This window comes from Convolutriloba macropyga, chromosome 10, assembly GCF_964194025.1.
Source record: "Convolutriloba macropyga chromosome 10, txConMacr16.3, whole genome shotgun sequence".
Classification (NCBI taxonomy): Eukaryota; Metazoa; Xenacoelomorpha; order Acoela; family Convolutidae; genus Convolutriloba; species Convolutriloba macropyga.
This window is the reverse complement of record NC_134477.1, coordinates 4470818-4494010: the sequence shown is the minus strand read 5'-3', so window position 1 is coordinate 4494010 and position 23193 is coordinate 4470818. Positions and strand designations below refer to the sequence as shown.

Below are 23193 nucleotides of genomic sequence, written 5' to 3'. Positions count from 1 at the left end.
GTTCTGAAATAAAAACTGAAAATTTATTTAACGTGTCGACAATCTTTTACAGGAATATCACTAATTAAAACTATTTTCGACAAATTTCTCCTAAAATTAAATTTTCGATTCTAAGCAACATAACCCCGGATGATATGCTCGACCCAAAACAGGTATGGGCCGAAATTTTGCATATACTAGGAGTTCGTTCGCACCGGAATCCCTGACCATGACCCAAGACCGTCTGGCCCATACCCGTCTTGGATCGCATCCTGGGGAAGTCAATTTTCAAATCTTTTTCCTCTGAAAATGTTCCTAGAAAACCCCAGAATGCCTCACCGACAAAATTTCTGAGCAAAGAATAAACTTGTGAACATTTAGTCTTGAGTTAAAATTTCATAAAGGTCGACGATTAACTTCACATAGCACTTAAACACGTCAATTTAGCTTATATTATATTTTTCTGTAGCTTCTATAACATTACGTGTCGATCTTGCATGAAGGCACTTTTTGGGTCAGGGTAAAAGAGACTCCACTCCTTCTGTTCACAATTGACCAAACGAGGCAAGAGGTGTCTGTGTTCTGGTAGATGAGATATGACACAGAAGTCGTCCAGTGCAAAGTGGCTCTCAACTGAGTTGCGTCTCGCTTTGTCTCCGAATACCATGAATTGCACTTTCAGAACCATTTTGTCAGCTGGGTCGAATACCTGAAAAAAAGACAAGATATGGCTAGAAAGAGACGCGAGATAGAAAATCCGGATCTATTCTGTTTCGGCCCCGCAGTGTTTTTTATGACCCCCAGTTACAAGTTATATGTTGTTATATAGCACGTTGCTATGTAAGAAAATAGCACGTTCGCCTGGGGGTCATAAAAAATTTATGCTCACTAAGCTGGTGGGGGGAAGGAAACCGAATAGATCCGAAAAACCTCTGGAAAATAATGAAAAGCTTGGACAAAAATGATCGAGAAAATTGGAGCTGGATCTTGTAATGGTCTCTTGTTACCGATAGTTCTTCGTAACAATTCTCGCTAAAACATTACAACTATATGTTTGTAAGGTTGATTAAAACAAGAGCACATTTTAGAATGCTGAAAATCTGCAGTGCCAGAAGTTCCTATATACATAGCCAGAAGTTGACTTCCATGAATTTCCGTCATTTCAAACCAACAATTTGCGTGTTTGAATCAAAGTTACGCGACTCTGCAGAAGTGGCTTTGAAATTCTGGCTTCACATGTCTAACCACTAAGCGGTTCCCAATAAACGCCAAAGTTCTCAGTGACTTCAAGCAGAGTCACGTAACTTGTACTTCGCGCACTGTATTTACAACACTAGCTCGTCATCGTGTAAACAGTAGAAAAGCACTCTTGTTCTTAAACAATCATTCTTTGTTTCACTTTGCATAAAAAATCTTTCATTACAGTACAGTTGGGGTCAAATAAACAAATTTGCTCAGCAGTTCTCAATAAAAAGCCAGAAGTTCTCACGATCAAGCATTCGTTGGTGAGTTATGTAGGTAAACTTGAAAAGGGAGTTTCTTTCATGTTGGTAAAAATCAAAATTTTTATCCTTACTTCGAATAGCCATTCCTGTTTGGAACAGTTCGCATTGAACTGTATTTGAAATTCCTGTTTCATCATCACACTGTTCTTCCATGCCCTGTGTTGCTGTTCGTAGGTAGGGGGGTCCTCTTCTGAACTCATTTGAGACAAATAAACTGAGAAGAAGAATTGCTGAAACAGAACATGAATCATTTAAAAAAAAAACAAATTTTTTCCTGCTCAAATATACACAGTCACATAACGTATCCCCCCCCCCAAAAAAAAAAATTCTCGGTGTCTATTTATAGTTAATGCTGCTATAATTAAAACATACCCGTCAAACTGCCGGAAAATAGCCACCGTCGACCTGCAAAAGAAAACATAACGTCGCGCGAATTGTTCTCGAATGACTGTCGACCAGAAAGAATGTTCTAGAAGAAAACGGTAAAGTAATTGTGCATGAAAAAAGACACACGTTTACAATAAGTGCTTTCAAGCTTTGTTCGTTCGTTCAAACTTTAAACAAAAAAAAACAGATATTAGACTGCTTCAAGGCATCGCTTGACTAGGCTTTCAAGCCCAATGATGACCTGCCAAATTGTGCTGTGTTAGCATGCATGCAGTTCATGATATGTTCTTAGATTTAAAAACCAAATTTCCGTACGAAATTTCCGTGAAGCCCCAGGTTGACCACCTTAGACGAAACTTTGAAAACTTACTAAGACTTATACGGTGCCGTAGAAAACTTACAAAACTTTGTACGGCACCGTATAAGGCCGTAATAAGTTTTCTACGGCACCGTATCCAGTTGATGTAATTGCCAATTTCTAAAGTCTACCTTCCTAAAATTGGTTTTTAAAAAAACGATTATCTCATACAAGTCATTTTTTTCAATAATTTTTGGCACTTTTCACATCTATGAAAAATTAAAAAACTTAGTACGGTGCCGTATAAGGCCGTACCAAGTTTTGTAATTTTTCCAAAGTGTTTTTTCAGACATTAATTTGCTCTGCCGGTACACATAACGTTCAATAATTTTACCTTGAATTAGTTTGAAATAGCAAAAACCTGTTACGCCCCTTGTGAGGCCGTGCAAAACTTTGGAAGTCTAATGATATCTTCTGCAGTTCATGTCATTAATCAACCAGAAAAAAATTCAATTCCAAATATCCACAGTAGCTGGTGAATAAATACCTAAAAACAGGCCCACAGTTTATAGGAAAGAAAAGAAAAATTAAAGTGTTTGGTTTGCGTTCGTTTCAATTAAATCTGTTCTGGTTTCAGAAGAAAATTTTTTATTCAAATTTTGGCTCATATGAAAAGTCAGTTACTTTTGGGCCTTCACAACAGCAAGAGCCGTCTTGCAGATCTACAATAAGATAGTTTAAACTATTTACAAGACTGATTTAAGAAGAATCTTCAAATGAGCAACAATAAATGCATTTGATCGCTTTAAAAAAAAGTAAATCGAGGTTTTATCTTTTTTGGACTTCTATATAGTTTTGGCATCTAACTGGTTTATCAGCAGCGCAATTGTTGGCGCTTAAATTGTTACTGCATGCAATGTAATTTTTTTGTCTTGAATTTTTGTTATTGAACGGTTATTCAAGATTCAATCCTGAGAACAGTGTCCGATCTCAGATTCTATTGGCTGAGGTGTGCCTTTTGTAATCGAACAAATTTTTTGCGTGCAATTTGTGTTTTCCAGGCAATACTCAAGTCTCTTAATTTGACTATATCAATGGTTGTTGGTATTTCAACAATTTTCTATTTTTATTGTTTTGTCAAATTTCGGTGTATGTTGTTTTGTATCAAAACTGATGAAACACCATAACCTTCATGGCGAGGCGGGAAATTTTTTCCCATCTTACCATGAAGATTTGTCTCAATTGGGAACGCAAAGATGGACTGAGTTTACTCCCAAAAACACGCAAGAGGTACCTTTTAACCACGTCAAGAATTTTTTCGGCATTTTTGGGCTCTAAAAATAGCTGAAAAAATGGGGTATACTTAGGGATCTGTTAAATGCTCCTGAAGTACTGAACCAAATCTCTTCGGCATAGTCGCATTTTGATAGCACCAAACAGTTCATGTTTGCCCTGCTCGCTGCTTTCTTCATTCATGCCGGTAAAAAAATTATTGACAGCCAAACTTGAAATAAAAACTATTTTTTATAAAGATTTTAGCGTCGATAACGTGTTTCAAATACTTGTTTTCATGAAAACAGTTCAATGATCGTTTAAATAGTTCAATCTGTTCTTACCAAAGGTGATGGAAGTGGTAAATACTCAAAAAGTCAAACAAAGGCATCTAGTGCGTTCCAGCTTATGATAAATAATTTTTTATTCGACTTTTTGTTCTGTTAAAAAATTTTACTATTGTCCCATCGTTTTGAGTCCTTATTAGGTAGCAAGTACTACAAAAAACAATTGTCAGCAGTCAGTTGAGAGTGATAAATCACATTGTGTCTGCAAAATAGTCAATCATGCGTTTTGTGTTGCGATAACATCGTATATCGCCGATAAAATAGGTAACTGCCGAAAATCCTAAATGTGAATATGTCTCAAACCTTTTAATCCCTTCTAAACTCATTCTGTAGCCAAATGGGACTTCTGCTGAAGCCAAAACAATATTGAAATGGGAATAAGGGCTCGAAAAATGGGGAAAATTTATAACACATTGAAAATTTTTTGATTTTTAAATGTTGTAAATAAGTGAGGGTAAAGTTTATCAAGGATAGTTTTTGATACTTTTTCAATAGACTTTCGCTCTTTATGAAGCACACAAGTGAAATAATATCAACACTGCAGATATCGTAACAATCGTAACATGTAAGAACTCATTTTGTCGTTTTTTAAATTTTAAAACTAATAAGATTTCAAGTAATCTTCTTTCATCCATAATAACCCGAAGGAAAACTTTTGTATTGCAAGTGAACTCAATCATCAAATTTTCATTTCTTCCCAGTCCTCATAATGTCTATCAACGTCATGCAACTTCAAAACTTCAATTGTTGAAAGAACGCAGCACTCGAACTATGCTGCACTTTAAGAACTAGAAAAATTAAGTAAAATCTTAAAAAAAGTTCCGACTGTTTTTTCAATTGTAAATGATTGTTTTTAGTTTTTTGACGCCTCTTTCGTTTGCTATTGTTTGTTTCATCAATTTTCTTTCATTAGCTTCTTGAAAGATTCATAATAGCTATTGGTAATGGAGAACTACAACAGTTTTTTCCTGAAATGACAATTTATCAAATTTTTTTGTGTGAAAATCATTAGGACACGCTATTTAAAGCAGCTGTTTCGCAGTTAAAAGTTTCTCCTAATTGGTTTTTATCATTCCAGGCCTAAGAACAGATTAATGCCCGGGTGAATTGAAATATTTACGGTGGATGTTCCGGCAGAGTCTGCAAATGCAGAGGAACGAAGTTTGTTTCGTCGCATAAAAAAGGCACTCCGTTTTTGGCCTTTTTTCTTGTTTCTCTGTCAAATATTAACCAAAATGGGTAATTTAGAGCGCATTCTCTTCCTTTTAAGCCCGTCTTTGATGAAATTATTGGTCGCCTTCCTAAAAAGTTTTTGTGAAAGGGTAATTTAACAGTGAAAGCTGGAAAACTTAACAATTCTCAAATTTTAATCGATTAGTGCTGTTTTGCGCAAAGAACAGGTTTTTCGGCGTGCAATTTGTGCTTTCTAGGCACCATTTAGGTCTTTGGAGCTACTTGTATTAATTGATGAGCTTAATTCAACAATTTTACTTTTTTCACGATTTCATCAAATTTCTGTTGATGTTGTTTTATGTCAAAACACACAAAACACCATAAACTTCATGGTGAGGTGGGAAATTTTTTCCTACCTCACCATGAAGGTTTGCCGTGACCTAGAATGTGGAAGTGGACCAGAATTACACCCCCAAATACGCCGGGAACGCTGTTTCACGTTGTTTTACGTCGGTTCCGGAGATCTTGGGCTTCGATTTTAGCCCAAAAAATGGGGTACAGAACAGTATTTTCTTAATACCTCCTAAAGTACTAAACCAAATTAAACCGGAGTATTCGCATTTTGTTAGCACTGAACCCCTCTTGCTTGCAGTGTTTGGTTCGTTTCCCAAATCGGCCTAATCAAAAAGTTATTAATGTTCAAATTTGAAATAGTTCGAATTTTCGGGCTATTCTGGGTGACCCAAATTTCGGTACAACAAAACACGCGATTTACCCAACAAGTGTTAGTGATTTAGAATCCCCAGTTAGTGGGGAGTCTCCCCATATATATTTTGTATGTAGTTTTACGTAGTCCAGGTGGTCAATTTTAGCGAAACCTGCGCCGTACTTGTCCTATTTAGTCATTTGGTACGGTACCTTTATGTTGGAATATCTCCTCGTAGAGTGAACCGATTTTTGATCTGTTTGTTGATTTGAACTCAGCGTGAGCCGTACTTGAATCCCTGTAAATGGCGTTTTGTTCCTTTCAGCCGTTTTCGAGAAATTGGCCAGGACACATACCTCCATTTTTACCTATTCGTGTCCGGGTACATTTCAGGTATGTACATGTTAGACCAACAAAAATGACGAATTTAGCCCCGCGAATTGGTTCTCTAGACTCCCCTGATAGTGAGGATTCTCCTCATATATGTTTTATAGTGCGTTTTCCGTAGTTCAGAAGGTCAATTTTAGCTCTGAAAGTGGCGTATCTCTCTTCTAGGGTCATTTGGTACGGTACCTTATTTTTTCTATAACTCCTTGAAGAATGCACGGATTGGGCTCATTTTTTAATATGATGCGTATCTCAAGCAGTGCTAATAACTGTTCTAACGGCGTTTGTTTTTGTTCGGTCGTTTTCGAGAAATTACCCTGTAAACTTGACCCCATTTTGAACCCCAGAAGAGGATGACTGCCAGGTCTGATCATCTGGTGACCTCTGAATATCGTCATTAAACTGTCCGAGAATTGGTTGTTTAGACTCCCCTGATAATGGGGATTCTCCCCATATATGTTTGGTTGTTTTAATCATAATCGTTGATGAAGGTGTTGGGCATTTTGGATCATCCAAGTCCTTTTTTGGTGCATTTGGCACCAACGGCTCGATCGTTAATAACTCTGCCTACACGAATTTTTTTTCCCATTGAGTTGCATAATCAGAGAGCTCGTTATGCGTGCTTTCTTTTGATATAATGAAACCTGAAAAAATATTCACCAGAAGTTGTAAATTTGAGTACGAGCATGGGAAACGTCCCTATTTTCGATCGGACTCGGTCGATTTTTGCTAATAACTCTGTGTATAGAGGGAACTTTTTCATTTTGTTTAGTGATATGAACAGCTTAGTTCAAGACGGTTTCAATGGTATACATATCACACAGTGTTGTTTTCAAAAGTAATGAAATCAGCCCGCGAGTCGACCGTAATTTGGGTCTTTTTGGACGTTTCTGACGTCCGTTCGTGACGTAACTTCATCGTAACTTATTCTCGTATCCATTGCAAAATGTATTTCCATGCTCTCTGAGTTCCATGGCAATGTTCCAGAACTCATGCCAAAATTTGGCGTTGGTCGGTTGGTGTTTTTTTGGGGGGGGTCGTTTGGGGGGGGGGGGGGGGGGTTCGGCGGCCGGGGGGGGGGGGGAGCGGTCGCTTGGTGGGGGTGGCCGTGCGTCTCGTGTGTTGTCTTTGATGTTCTTTTATGTATACTAACAAAATGTGTTTTCAGAGTTTGTTTTGGCTTCTCTTCTGTCTGCTGTCGTCTCCTGCAGGTGAGTTCTTCGCGCTTCTTTGCTAGCTAGCTTGGCTAGCTGTTGCTTTCTTTCGGTCTGGTTTGCTCTGCATCGCAGAGCTGCGGTTTTCGGAACGGTTTTTTCGGTCCGTGTTCCCACATCGTGGGAATGTGTTCTTGCAAAGCAAGAAGGTTCGCTGAAGCTTTGCGCTCTTCTTGGATTTTCAATTTTGCGCTTTTTTTGTTTGCTTCCGTTTTTTTTTTGGTCTGGTTTGCTGTGCACCGCACAGCTTCGGTTTTTACAGCTTAGGTCTTGTTCAACGTTTTTGATATTCTACCTAGGAGTGTCTTAGTCCTAGTAGGCTATGAAAAAGGACTAATTGTTGCTCTAACTGGTCTGAGAAAAAAGTTCTTAATACGTTGTCAAATTTCGAGCTCAAAAATTATTCTTGTGCGTTTCATAAAGTCTCTTTCAGTATAGTCAAGGACTTGTTCAAATGATCTGAGGGTCTACGTAGGAGTGTCATAGTCCTATTAGGTTCTGATAGAGGGCTAATTGTTGATCTAGCTGGTCTGAGATAGAAGTACTTAACACGTTGTCAGATTTCGCACTCAAAATACCATCTTTGTACAGTTTAACAAAAAGTGTTTTTCAATATAGTGAAGGACTTGTTCAAATCATTTGAAGGCCTATGTAGGAGTGTGAAAGTCCAAATGGGTTCTAAATGAGAAGGAATTATCGTTCTAGGTGGTCTGAGAATAGAAGTACTTAACACGTTGTCAGATTTCGCACTCAAAATACCATCTTTATACAGTTTAACAAAAAGTGTTTTTCAATATAGTGAAGGACTTGTTCAAATCAATTGAGGGCCTAAGTAGGAGAGGGAAAGTCCAAATGGGTTCTAAATGAGAAGGGATTATCGTTCTAGGTGGTCTGAGATAGAAGTACTTAACACGTTGTCAGATTTCGCACTCAAAGTACCAGCTTTATACAGTTTAACAAAAAGTGTTTTTCAATATAGTGAAGGACTTGTTCAAATCAATTGAGGGCCTAAGTAGGAGTGGGAAAGTCCAAATGGGTTCTAAATGAGAAGGGATTATCGTTCTAGGTGGTCTGAGATAGAAGTACTTAACACGTTGTCAGATTTCGCACTCAAAATACCATCTTTATACAGTTTAACGAAAATATAGTATTCGCATTTTGTTAGCACTGAACCCCTCTTGCTTGCAGTGTTTGGTTCGTTTCCCAAATCGGCCTAATCAAAAAGTTATTAATGTTCAAATTTGAAATAGTTCGAATTTTCGGGCTATTCTGGGTGACCCAAATTTCGGTACAACAAAACACGCGATTTACCCAACAAGTGTTAGTGATTTAGAATCCCCAGTTAGTGGAGAGTCTCCCCATATATATTTTGTATGTAGTTTTACGTAGTCCAGGTGGTCAATTTTAGCGAAACCTGCGCCGTACTTGTCCTATTTAGTCATTTGGTACGGTACCTTTATGTTGGAATATCTCCTCGTAGAGTGAACCGATTTTTGATCTGTTTGTTGATTTGAACTCAGCGTGAGCCGTACTTGAATCCCTGTAAATGGCGTTTTGTTCCTTTCAGCCGTTTTCGAGAAATTGGCCAGGACACATACCTCCATTTTTACCTATTCGTGTCCGGGTACATTTCAGGTATGTACATGTTAGACCAACAAAGATGACGAATTTAGCCCCGCGAATTGGTTCTTTAGACTCCCCTGATAGTGAGGATTCTCCTCATATATGTTTTATAGTGCGTTTTCCGTAGTTCAGAAGGTCAATTTTAGCTCTGAAAGTGGCGTATCTCTCTTCTAGGGTCATTTGGTACGGTACCTTATTTTTTCTATAACTCCTTGAAGAATGCACGGATTGGGCTCATTTTTTAATATGATGCGTATCTCAAGCAGTGCTAATAACTGTTCTAACGGCGTTTGTTTTTGTTCGGTCGTTTTCGAGAAATTACCCTGTAAACTTGACCCCATTTTGAACCCCAGAAGAGGATGACTGCCAGGTCTGATCATCTGGTGACCTCTGAATATCGTCATTAAACTGTCCGAGAATTGGTTGTTTAGACTCCCCTGATAATGGGGATTCTCCCCATATATGTTTGGTTGTTTTAATCATAATCGTTGATGAAGGTGTTGGGCATTTTGGATCATCCAAGTCCTTTTTTGGTGCATTTGGCACCAACGGCTCGATCGTTAATAACTCTGCCTACACGAATTTTTTTTCCCATTGAGTTGCATAATCAGAGAGCTCGTTATGCGTGCTTTCTTTTGATATAATGAAACCTGAAAAAATATTCACCAGAAGTTGTAAATTTGAGTACGAGCATGGGAAACGTCCCTATTTTCGATCGGACTCGGTCGATTTTTGCTAATAACTCTGTGTATAGAGGGAACTTTTTCATTTTGTTTAGTGATATGAACAGCTTAGTTCAAGACGGTTTCAATGGTATACATATCACACAGTGTTGTTTTCAAAAAGTAATGAAATCAGCCCGCGAGTCGACCGTAATTTGGGTCTTTTTTGACGTTTCTGACCTCCGTTCGTGACGTAACTTCATCGTAACTTATTCTCGTATCCATTGCAAAATGTATTTCCATGCTCTCTGAGTTCCATGGCAATGTTCCAGAACTCATGCCAAAATTTGGCGTTGGTCGGTTGGTGTTTTTTTGGGGGGGGGGGGTCGTTTGGGGGGGGGGGGGTTCGGCGCCGGGGGGGGAGCGGTCGCTTGGTGGGGGTGGCCGTGCGTCTCGTGTGTTGTCTTTGATGTTCTTTTATGTATACTAACAAAATGTGTTTTCAGAGTTTGTTTTGGCTTCTCTTCTGTCTGCTGTCGTCTCCTGCAGGTGAGTTCTTCCCGCTTCTTTGCTAGCTAGCTTGGCTAGCTGTTGCTTTCTTTCGGTCTGGTTTGCTCTGCATCGCAGAGCTGCGGTTTTCGGACCGGTTTTTTCGGTCCGTGTTCCCACATCGTGGGAATGTGTTCTTGCAAAGCAAGAAGGTTCGTTGAAGCTTTGCGCTCTTCTTGGATTTTCAATTTTGCGCTTTTTTTGTTTGCTTCCCTTTTTTTTGGTCTGGTTTGCTGTGCACCGCACAGCTTCGGTTTTTACAGCTTAGGTCTTGTTCAACGTTTTGATATTCTACCTAGGAGTGTCTTAGTCCTAGTAGGCTCTGAAAAAGGACTAATTGTTGCTCTAACTGGTCTGAGAAAAAAGTTCTTAATACGTTGTCAAATTTCGAGCTCAAAAATTATTCTTGTGCGTTTTCATAAAAAGTCTCTTTCAGTATAGTCAAGGACTTGTTCAAATGATCTGAGGGTCTACGTAGGAGTGTCATAGTCCTATTAGGTTCTGATAGAGGGCTAATTGTTGATCTAGCTGGTCTGAGATAGAAGTACTTAACACGTTGTCAGATTTCGCACTCAAAATACCATCTTTGTACAGTTTAACAAAAAGTGTTTTTCAATATAGTGAAGGACTTGTTCAAATCAATTGAAGGCCTAAGTAGGAGTGTGAAAGTCCAAATGGGTTCTAAATGAGAAGGAATTATCGTTCTAGGTGGTCTGAGATAGAAGTACTTAACACGTTGTCAGATTTCGCACTCAAAATACCATCTTTATACAGTTTAACAAAAAGTGTTTTTCAATATAGTGAAGGACTTGTTCAAATCAATTGAGGGCCTAAGTAGGAGAGGGAAAGTCCAAATGGGTTCTAAATGAGAAGGGATTATCGTTCTAGGTGGTCTGAGATAGAAGTACTTAACACGTTGTCAGATTTCGCACTCAAAGTACCAGCTTTATACAGTTTAACAAAAAGTGTTTTTCAATATAGTGAAGGACTTGTTCAAATCAATTGAGGGCCTAAGTAGGAGTGGGAAAGTCCAAATGGGTTCTAAATGAGAAGGGATTATCGTTCTAGGTGGTCTGAGATAGAAGTACTTAACACGTTGTCAGATTTCGCACTCAAAATACCATCTTTATACAGTTTAACGAAAAGTTGTTTTCAATATAGTGCAGGACTTGTTCATATCAATTGAGGGCCTAAGTAGGAGTGGGAAAGTCCAAATGGGTTCTAAGTGAGAAGGAACTATTGTTCTAGGTGGTCTGAGATAGAAGTACTTAACACGTTGTCAGATTTCGCTCTCAAAATACCATCTTTATACAGTTTAATAAAAAGTGTTTTTCAATATAGTGAAGGACTTGTTCAAATCAATTGAGGGCCTAAGTAGGAGTGGGAAAGTCCAAATGGGTTCTAAATGAGAAGGAATTATCGTTCTAGGTGGTCTGAGATAGAAGTACTTAACACGTTGTCAGATTTCGCACTCAAAATACCATCTTTATACAGTTTAACAAAAACTTGTTTTCAATATAGTGAAGGACTTGTTCAAATCAATTGAGGGCCTAAGTAGGCGTGGGAAAGTCCAAATGGGTTCTAAATGAGAAGGAACTATCGTTCTAGGTGGTCTGAGATAGAAGTACTTAACACGTTGTCAGATTTCGCTCTCAAAATACCATCTTTATACAGTTTAACAAAAAGTGTTTTTCAATATAGTGAAGGACTTGTTCAAATCAATTGAGGGCCTGAGTAGGCGTGGGAAGTCCAAATGGGTTCTAAATGAGAAGGAACTATCGTTCTAGGTGGTCTGAGTTAGAAGTACTTAACACGTTGTCAGATTTCGCTCTCAAAATACCAGCTTTATACAGTTTAACAAAGTGTTTTTCAATATAGTGAAGGACTTGTTCAAATCAATTGAGGGCCTAAGTAGGAGTGGGAAAGTCCAAATGGGTTCTAAATGAGAAGGGATTATCGTTCTAGGTGGTCTGAGATAGAAGTACTTAACACGTTGTCAGATTTCGCACTCAAAATACCATCTTTATACAGTTTAACGAAAAGTTGTTTTCAATATAGTGAAGGACTTGTTCATATCAATTGAGGGCCTAAGTAGGAGTGGGAAAGTCCAAATGGGTTCTAAGTGAGAAGGAACTATCGTTCTAGGTGGTCTGAGATAGAAGTACTTAACACGTTGTCAGATTTCGCACTCAAAATACCATCTTTATACAGTTTAACAAAAACTTGTTTTCAATATAGTGAAGGACATGTTCAAATCAATTGAGGGCCTAAGTAGGAGTGGGAAAGTGCAAATGGGTTCTAAATGAGAAGGAACTATCGTTCTAGGTGGTCTGAGATAGAAGTACTTAATACGTTGTCAGATTTCGCTCTCAAAATACCATCTTTATACAGTTTAACAAAAAGTGTTTTTCAATATAGTGAAGGACTTGTTCAAATCAATTGGGGGCCTGAGTAGGAGTGGGAAAGTCCAAATGGGTTCTAAATGAGAAGGAACTATCGTTCTAGGTGGTCTGAGATAGAAGTACTTAACACGTTGTCAGATTTCGCACTCAAAATACCATCTTTATACAGTTTAACAAAAAGTTGTTTTCAATATAGTGAAGGACTTGTTCAAATCAATTGAGGGCCTAAATAGGAGTGGGAAAGTCCAAATGGGTTCTAAATGAAAAGGAACTATCGTTCTAGGTGGTCTGAGAAAGAAGTATTTAACACGTTGTCAGATTTCGCTCTCAAAATACCATCTTTATACAGTTTAACAAAAAGTTGTTTTCAATATAGTGAAGGACTTGTTCAAATCAATTGAGGGCCTAAGTAGGAGTGGGAAAGTCCAAATGGGTTCTAAATGAGAAGGAACTTTCGTTCTAGGTGGTCTGAGATAGAAGTACTAATCACGTTGTCCGATTTCACTCTCAAAATACCATCTTTTTACAGTTTAACAAAAAGTGTTTTTCAATATAGTGAAGGACTTGTTCAAATCAATTGAGGGCCTAAGTAGGAGTGGGAAAGTCCAAATGGGTTCTAAATGAGAATGAATTATTGTTCTAGGTGGTCTGAGATAGAAGTACTTCACACGTTGTCAGATTTCGCACTCAAAATACCATCTTTATACAGTTTAACAAAAAGTTGTTTTCAATATAGTGAAGGACTTGTTCAAATCAATTGAGGGCCTAAGTAGGAGTGGGAAAGTCCAAATGGGTTCTAAATAAGAAGGAACTATCGTTCTAGGTGGTCTGAGATAGAAGTACTTAACACGTTGTCAGATTTCGCTCTCAAAATACCATCTTTATACAGTTTAACAAAAAGTTGTTTTCAATATAGTGAAGGACTTGTTCAAATCAATTGAGGGCCTAAGTAGGAGTGGGAAAGTCCAAATGGGTTCTAAATGAGAAGGAACTTCTGTTCTAGGTGGTCTGAGATAGAAGTACTTCACACGTTGTCAGATTTCGCACTCAAAATACCATCTTTATACAGTTTAACATAAAGTTGTTTTCAATATAGTGAAGGACTTGTTCAAATCAATTGAGGGCCTAAGTAGGAGTGGGAAAGTCCAAATGGGTTCTAAATGAGAAGGAACTATCGTTATAGGTGGTCTGAGATAGAAGTACTTAACACGTTGTCAGATTTCGCTCTCAAAATACCATCTTTATACAGTTTAACAAAAAGTTGTTTTCAATATAGTGAAGGACTTGTTCAAATCAATTGAGGGCCTAAGTAGGAGTGGGAAAGTCCAAATGGGTTCTAAATGAGAAGGAACTTTTGTTCTAGGTGGTCTGAGATAGAAGTACTTATCACGTTGTCAGATTTCGCTCTCAAAATACCATCTTTTTACAGTTTAACAAAAAGTGTTTTTCAATATAGTGAAGGACTTTTTCAAATCAATTGAGGGCCTAAGTAGGAGTGGGAAAGTCCAAATGGGTTCTAAATGAGAAGGAATTATTGTTCTAGGTGGTCTGAGATAGAAGTACTTCACACGTTGTCAGATTTCGCACTCAAAATACCATCTTTATACAGTTTAACAAAAAGTTGTTTTCAATATAGTGAAGGACTTGTTCAAATCAATTGAGGGCCTAAGTAGGAGTGGGAAAGTCCAAATGGGTTCTAAATGAGAAGGAACTATCGTTCTAGGTGGTCTGAGATAGAAGTACTTAACACGTTGTCAGATTTCGCTCTCAAAATACCATCTTTATACAGTTTAACAAAAAGTGTTTTTCAATATAGTGAAGGACTTGTTCAAATCAATTGAGGGCCTGAGTAGGAGTGGAAAAGTCCAAATGGGTTCTAAATGAGAAGGAACTATCGTTCTAGGTGGTCTGAGTTAGAAGTACTTAACACGTTGTCAGATTTCGCTCTCAAAATACCAGCTTTATACAGTTTAACAAAAAGTGTTTTTCAATATAGTGAAGGACTTGTTCAAATCAATTGAGGGCCTAAGTAGGAGTGGGAAAGTCCAAATGGGTTCTAAATGAGAAGGGATTATCGTTCTAGGTGGTCTGAGATAGAAGTACTTAACACGTTGTCAGATTTCGCACTCAAAATACCATCTTTATACAGTTTAACGAAAAGTTGTTTTCAATATAGTGAAGGACTTGTTCATATCAATTGAGGGCCTAAGTAGGAGTGGGAAAGTCCAAATGGGTTCTAAGTGAGAATGAACTATCGTTCTAGGTGGTCTGAGATAGAAGTACTTAACACGTTGTCAGATTTCGCACTCAAAATACCATCTTTATACAGTTTAACAAAAACTTGTTTTCAATATAGTGAAGGACTTGTTCAAATCAATTGAGGGCCTAAGTAGGAGTGGGAAAGTCCAAATGGGTTCTAAATGAGAACAAACTATCGTTCTAGGTGGTCTGAGATAGAAGTACTTAACACGTTGTCAGATTTCGCACTCAAAATACCATCTTTATACAGTTTAATAAAAAGTGTTTTTCAATATAGTGAAGGACTTGTTCAAATCAATTGAGGGCCTAAGTAGGAGTGGGAAAGTCCAAATGGGTTCTAAATGAGAAGGAATTATCGTTCTAGGTGGTCTGAGATAGAAGTACTTAACACGTTGTCAGATTTCGCACTCAAAATACCATCTTTATACAGTTTAACAAAAACTTGTTTTCAATATAGTGAAGGACTTGTTCAAATCAATTGAGGGCCTAAGTAGGAGTGGGAAAGTCCAAATGGGTTCTAAATGAGAAGGAACTATCGTTCTAGGTGGTCTGAGGTAGAAGTACTTAACACGTTGTCAGATTTCGCACTCAAAATACCATCTTTATACAGTTTAACAAAAAGTTGTTTTCAATATAGTGAAGGACTTGTTCAAATCAATTGAGGGCCTAAGTAGGAGTGGGAAAGTCCAAATGGGTTCTAAATGAGAAGGAACTATCGTTCTAGGTGGTCTGAGATAGAAGTACTTAACACGTTGTCAGATTTCGCTCTCAAAATACCATCTTTATACAGTTTAACAAAAAATTGTTTTCAATATAGTGAAGGACTTGTTCAAATCAATTGAGGGCCTAAGTAGGAGTGGGAAAGTCCAAATGGGTTCTAAATGAGAAGGAACTTTCGTTCTAGGTGGTCTGAGATAGAAGTACTAATCACGTTTTCAGATTTCGCTCTCAAAATACCATCTTTTTACAGTTTAACAAAAAGTGTTTTTCAATATAGTGAAGGACTTGTTCAAATCAATTGAGGGCCTAAGTAGGAGTGGGAAAGTCCAAATGGGTTCTAAATGAGAAGGAACTATCGTTCTAGGTGGTCTGAGATAGAAGTACTTAACACGTTGTCAGATTTCGCCTTCAAAATACCATCTTTATACAGTTTAACAAAGTGTTTTTCAATATAGCGAAGGACTTGTTCAAATCAATTGAGGGCCTAAGTAGGAGTGCGAAAGTCCCAATGGGTTCTAAATGAGAAGGGATTATCGTTCTAGGTGGTCTGAGATAGAAGTACTTAACATGTTGTCAGATTTCGCACTCAAAATACCATCTTTATACAGTTTAACAAAAAGTTGTTTTCAATATAGTGAAGGACTTGTTCAAATCAATTGAGGGCCTAAGTAGGAGTGGAAAAGTCCAAATGGGTTCTAAATGGGAAGGAACTATCGTTCTAGGTGGTCTGAGATAGAAGTACTTAACACGTTGTCAGATTTCGCTCTCAAAATACCATCTTTATACAGTTTAACAAAAAGTTGTTTTCAATATAGTGAAGGACTTGTTCAAATCAATTGAGGGCCTAAGTAGGAGTGGGAAAGTCCAAATGGGTTCTAAATGAGAAGGCACTTTTGTTCTAGGTGGTCTGTAATAGAAGTACTAATCACGTTGTCAGATTTCGCTCTCAAAATACCATCTTTTTACAGTTTAACAAAAAGTGTTTTTCAATATAGTGAAGGACTTGTTCAAATCAATTGAGGGCCTAAGTAGGAGTGGGAAAGTCCAAATGGGTTCTAAATGAGAAGGAACTATCGTTCTAGGTGGTCTGAGATAGAAGTACTTAACACGTTGTCAGATTTCGCCTTCAAAATACCATCTTTATACAGTTTAACAAAGTGTTTTTCAATATAGCGAAGGACTTGTTCAAATCAATTGAGGGCCTAAGTAGGAGTGGGAAAGTCCAAATGGGTTCTAAATGAGAAACAAATATTGTTCTAGGTGGTCTGAGATAGAAGTACTTAACACTTTGTCAGATTTCGCACTCAAAATACCATCTTTATACAGTTTAACAAAAAGTTGTTTTCAATATAGTGAAGGACTTGTTCAAATCAATTGAGGGCCTAAGTAGGAGTGGGAAAGTCCAAATGGGTTCTAAATGAGAAGGAACTATCGTTATAGGTGGTCTGAGATAGAAGTACTTAACACGTTGTCAGATTTCGCTCTCAAAATACCATCTTTATACAGTTTAACAAAGTGTTTTTCAATATAGTGAAGGACTTGTTCAAATCAATTGAGGGCCTAAGTAGGAGTGGGAAAGTCCAAATGGGTTCTAAATGAGAAGGAATTATCGTTATAGGTGGTCTGAGATAGAAGTACTTAACACGTTGTCAGATTTCGCTCTCAAAATACCATCTTTATACAGTTTAACAAAAAGTTGTTTTCAATATAGTGAAGGACTTGTTCAAATCAATTGAGGGCCTAAGTAGGAGTGGGAAAGTCCAAATGGGTTCTAAATGAGAAGGCACTTTTGTTCTAGGTGGTCTGAGATAGAAGTACTAATCACGTTGTCAGATTTCGCTCTCAAAATACCATCTTTTTACAGTTTAACAAAAAGTGTTTTTCAATATAGTGAAGGACTTGTTCAAATCAATTGAGGGCCTAAGTAGGAGTGGGAAAGTCCAAATGGGTTCTAAATGAGAAGGAACTATCGTTCTAGGTGGTCTGAGATAGAAGTACTTAACACGTTGTCAGATTTCGCCTTCAAAATACCATCTTTATACAGTTTAACAAAGTGTTTTTCAATATAGCGAAGGACTTGTTCAAATCAATTGAGGGCCTAAGTAGGAGTGGGAAAGTCCAAATGGGTTCTAAATGAGAAACAAATATTGTTCTAGGTGGTCTGAGATAGAAGTACTTAACACTTTGTCAGATTTCGCACTCAAAATACCATCTTTATACAGTTTAACAAAAAGTTGTTTTCAATATAGTGAAGGACTTGTTCAAATCAATTGAGGGCCTAAGTAGGAGTGGGAAAGTCCAAATGGGTTCTAAATGAGAAGGAACTATCGTTATAATTGGTCTGAGATAGAAGTACTTAACACGTTGTCAGATTTCGCTCTCAAAATACCATCTTTATACAGTTTAACAAAGTGTTTTTCAATATAGTGAAGGACTTGTTCAAATCAATTGAGGGCCTAAGTAGGAGTGGGAAAGTCCAAATGGGTTCTAAATGAGAAGGAATTATTGTTATAGGTGGTCTGAGATAGAAGTACTTAACACGTTGTCAGATTTCGCTCTCAAAATACCATCTTTATACAGTTTAACAAAGTGTTTTTCAATATAGTGAAGGACTTGTTCAAATCAATTGAGGGCCTAAGTAGGAGTGGGAAAGTCCAAATGGGTTCTAAATGAGAAGGAATTATTGTTCTAGGTGGTCTGAGATAGAAGTACTTAACACGTTGTCAGATTTCGCACTCAAAATACCATCTTTATACAGTTTAACATAAAGTGTTTTTCAATATAGTGAAGGACTTGGTCAAATCAATTGAGGGCCTAAGTAGGAGTGGGAAAGTCCAAATGGGTTCCAAATGAGAAGCAACTATCGTTCTAGGTGGTCTGAGATAGAAGTACTTAACACGTTGTCAGATTTCGCTCTCAAAATACCATCTTTATACAGTTTAACAAAGTGTTTTTCAATATAGTGAAGGACTTGTTCAAATCAATTGAGGGCCTAAGTAGGAGTGGGAAAGTCCAAATGGGTTCTAAATGAGAAGGAATTATCGTTCTAGGTTGTCTGAGTTAGAAGTACTTAACACGTTGTCAGATTTCGCTCTCAAAATACCAGCTTTATACAGTTTAACAAAAAGTGTTTTTCAATATAGTGAAGGACTTGTTCAAATCAATTGAGGGCCTAAGTAGGAGTGGAAAAGTCCAAATGGGTTCTAAATGAGAAGGAACTATCGTTATAGGTGGTCTGAGATAGAAGTACTTAACACGTTGTCAGATTTCGCACTCAAAATACCATCTTTATACAGTTTAACGAAAAGTTGTTTTCAATATAGTGAAGGACTTGTTCAAATCAATTGAGGGCCTAAGTAGGAGTGGGAAAGTCCAAATGGGTTCTAAATAAGAAGGAACTATCGTTATAGGTGGTCTGAGATAGAAGTACTTAACACGTTGTCAGATTTCGCACTCAAAATACCATCTTTATACAGTTTAACAAAAAGTGTTTTTCAATATAGCGAAGGACTTGTTCAAATCAATTGAGGGCCTAAGTGGGAGTGGGAAAGTCCAAATGGGTTCTAAATGAGAAGAAATTATTGTTCTAGGTGGTCTGAGATAGAAGTACTTAACACTTTGTCAGATTTCGCACTCAAAATACCATCTTTATACAGTTTAACAAAAAGTTGTTTTCAATATAGTGAAGGACTTGTTCAAATCAATTGAGGGCCTAAGTAGGAGTGGGAAAGTCCAAATGGGTTCGAAATGAGAAGGAATTATTGTTCTAGGTGGTCTGAGATAGAAATACTTAGTACGTTGTCAAATTTCGAGCTCAAAAGTTGTTCTTGGGCGTTTTCATAAAAAGTCTCTTTCAGTATAGTCAAGGACTTGTTCAAATGATTTGAGGGTCTATGTAGGAGTGTCATAGTCCTAATGGGTTCTACCGGAGGGCTAATTGTTGATCTAGGTGGTCTCAGAAAAAAGTACTTAATACGTTGTCAAATTTCGAGCTCAAAAGTTGTTCTTGGGCGTTTTCATAAAAAGTCTCTTTCAGTATAGTCAAGGACTTGTTCAAATGATTTGAGGGTCTATGTTGGAGTGTCATTGTCCTAATAGGTTCGACCGGAGGGTTAATTGTTGATCTAGGTGGTCTGAGAAAAAAGTACTTAATACGTTGTCAAATTTCGAGCTCAAAAGTTGTTCTTGGGCGTTTTCATAAAAAGTCTCTTTCAGTATAGTCAAGGACTTGTTCAAATGATTTGAGGGTCTATGTAGGAAAGTCATAGTGCTAATGGGTTCTACCGGAGGGCTAATTGTTGATCTAGGTGGTCTCAGAAAAAAGTACTTAATACGTTGTCAAATTTCGAGCTCAAAAGTTGTTCTTGGGCGTTTTCATAAAAAGTCTCTTTCAGTATAGTCAAGGACTTGTTCAAATGATTTGAGGGTCTATGTAGGAGTGTCATAGTCCTAATAGGTTTTACCGGAGGGTTAATTGTTGATCTAGGTGGTCTGAGAAAAAAGTACTTAATAGGTTGTCAAATTTCGAGCTCAAAAGTTGTTCTTGGGCGTTTTCATAAAAAGTCTCTTTCAGTATAGTCAAGGACTTGTTCAAATGATTTGAGGGTCTATGTAGGAGTGTCATAGTCCTAATGGGTTCTACCGGAGGGCTAATTGTTGATCTAGGTGGTCTCAGAAAAAAGTACTTAATACGTTGTCAAATTTCGAGCTCAAAAGTTGTTCTTGGGCGTTTTCATAAAAAGTCTCTTTCAGTATAGTCAAGGACTTGTTCAAATGATTTGAGGGCCTATGTAGGAGTGTCATAGTCCTAATAGGTTCGACCGGAGGGTTAATTGTTGATCTAGGTGGTCTGAGAAAAAAGTACTTAATACGTTGTCAAATTTCGAGCTCAAAAGTTGTTCTTGGGCGTTTTCATAAAAAGTCTCTTTCAGTATAGTCAAGGACTTGTTCAAATGATTTGAGGGTCTATGTAGGAGTGTCATAGTGCTAATGGGTTCTACCGGAGGGCTAATTGTTGATCTAGGTGGTCTCAGAAAAAAGTACTTAATACGTTGTCAAATTTCGAGCTCAAAAGTTGTTCTTGGGCGTTTTCATAAAAAGTCTCTTTCAGTATAGTCAAGGACTTGTTCAAATGATTTGAGGGTCTATGTAGGAGTGTCATAGTCCTAATAAGTTTTACCGGAGGGTTAATTGTTGATCTAGGTGGTCTGAGAAAAAAGTACTTAATACGTTGTCAAATTTCGAGCTCAAAAGTTGTTCTTGGGCGTTTTCATAAAAAGTCTCTTTCAGTATAGTCAAGGACTTGTTCAAATGATTTGAGGGTCTATGTAGGAGTGTCATAGTCCTAATGGGTTCTACCGGAGGGCTAATTGTTGATCTAGGTGGTCTCAGAAAAAAGTACTTAATACGTTGTCAAATTTCGAGCTCAAAAGTTGTTCTTGGGCGTTTTCATAAAAAGTCTCTTTCAATATAGTCAAGGACTTGTTCAAATGATTTGAGGGTCTATGTAGGAGTGTCATAGTCCTAATAGGTTCTACCGGAGGGTTAATTGTTGATCTAGGTGGTCTGAGAAAAAGTACTTGATACGTTGTCAAATTTCGAGCTCAAAAGTTGTTCTTGGGCGTTTTCATAAAAAGTCTCTTTCAATATAGTCAAGGACTTGTTCAAATGATTTGAGGGTCTATGTAGGAGTGTCATAATCCTAATACGTTCTACCGGAGGGCTAATTGTTGATCTAGGTGGTCTGAGAAAAAAGTACTTAATACGCTGTCAAATTTCGAGCTCAAAAGTTATTCTTGGGCGTTTTCATAGTGATTTTCAGTATAGTCAAGGACTTGTTCAAATGATTTGAGGATCTATGTAGGAGTGTCATAGTCCTAATAGGTTCTACCGGAGGGTTAATTGTTGATCTAGGTGGTCTGAGAAAAAAGTACTTAATACGTTGTCAAATTTCGAGCTCAAAAGTTGTTCTTGGGCGTTTTCATAAAAAGTCTCTTTCAGTATAGTCAAGGACTTGTTCAAATGATTTGAGGGTCTATGTAGGAGTGTCATAGTCCTAATGGGTTCTACCGGAGGGCTAATTGTTGATCTAGGTGGTCTCAGAAAAAAGTACTTAATACGTTGTCAAATTTCGAGCTCAAAAGTTGTTCTTGGGCGTTTTCATAAAAAGTCTCTTTCAGTATAGTCAAGGACTTGTTCAAATGATTTGAGGGTCTATGTAGGAGTGTCATAGTCCTAATAGGTTCTACCGGAGGGTTAATTGTTGATCTAGGTGGTCTGAGAAAAAAGTACTTAATACGTTGTCAAATTTCGAGCTCAAAAGTTGTTCTTGGGCGTTTTCATAAAAAGTCTCTTTCAGTATAGTCAAGGACTTGTTCAAATGATTTGAGGGTCTATGTAGGAGTGTCATAGTCCTAATGGGTTCTACCGGAGGGCTAATTGTTGATCTAGGTGGTCTCAGAAAAAAGTACTTAATACGTTGTCAAATTTCGAGCTCAAAAGTTGTTCTTGGGCGTTTTCATAAAAAGTCTCTTTCAGTATAGTCAAGGACTTGTTCAAATGATTTGAGGGTCTATGTAGGAGTGTCATAGTCCTAATAAGTTTTACCGGAGGGTTAAATGTTGATCTAGGTGGTCTGAGAAAAAAGTACTTAATACGTTGTCAAATTTCGAGCTCAAAAGTTGTTCTTGGGCGTTTTCATAAAAAGTCTCTTTCAGTATAGTCAAGGACTTGTTCAAATGATTTGAGGGTCTAAGTAGGAGTGTCATAGTCCTAATGGGTTCTACCGGAGGGCTAATTGTTGATCTAGGTGGTCTCAGAAAAAAGTACTTAATACGTTGTCAAATTTCGAGCTCAAAAGTTGTTCTTGGGCGTTTTCATAAAAAGTCTCTTTCAGTATAGTCAAGGACTTGTTCAAATGATTTGAGGGTCTATGTAGGAGTGTCATAGTCCTAACAGGTTCTACCGGAGGGTTAATTGTTGATCTAGGTGGTCTGAGAAAAAAGTACTTAATACGTTGTCAAATTTCGAGCTCAAAAGTTGTTGTTGGGCGTTTTCATAAAAAGTCTCTTTCAGTATAGTCAAGGACTTGTTCAAATGATTTGAGGGTCTATGTAGGAGTGTCATAGTCCTAATAGGTTCTACCGGAGGGCTAATTGTTGATCTAGGTGGTCTGAGAAAAAAGTACTTAATACGTTGTCAAATTTCGAGCTCAAAAGTTATTCTTGGGCGTTTTCATAGTGATTTTCAGTATAGTCAAAGACTTCTTCAAATGATTTGAGGGTCTACGTAGGAGTGTCATAGTCTTAGTAGGTTCTACTGGAGGGCTAATTGTTGATCTAGGTGGTCTGAGAAAAAGTACTTAATACGTTGTCAAATTTCGAGCTCAAAAGTTGTTCTTGGGCGTTTTCATAAAAAGTCTCTTTCAGTATAGTCAAGGACTTGTTCAAATGATTTGAGGGTCTATTTAGGAGTGTCATAGTCCCAATGGGTTCTACCGGAAGGCTAATTGTTGATCTAGGTGGTCTGAGAAAAAAGTACTTAATACGTTGTCAAATTTCGAGCTCAAAAGTTGTTCTTGGGCGTTTTCATAAAAAGTCTCTTTCAGTAGTCAAGGACTTGTTCAAATGATTTGAGGGTCTAAGTAGGAGTGTCATAGTCCTAATAGGTTCTACCGGAGGGCTAATTGTTGATCTAGGTGGTCTGAGAAAA

General features: G+C 37.7%; 1 protein-coding gene across 2 annotated transcripts in view; it reads right to left on the bottom strand.

The window, feature by feature from the left end:
• Nucleotides 1–297: 297 nt before the first annotated feature.
• Nucleotides 298–23193, bottom strand: part of LOC142348401 (xylosyltransferase sqv-6-like) — a 108947-nt gene continuing 86051 nt past the window's right edge. The window contains exons 14-15 of one of the 2 annotated variants that reach the window (XM_075399741.1): nt 1556–1714; nt 298–688 (exon numbers count right to left, since the gene is read on the bottom strand). In XM_075399741.1, coding sequence (XP_075255856.1) covers nt 452–688; nt 1556–1714 — 396 coding nt within the window. In that variant the 3' untranslated portion in view covers nt 298–451. The remainder of the gene's footprint in view (nt 689–1555; nt 1715–23193) is intronic. The other variant, XM_075399742.1, reaches the window with a different exon arrangement.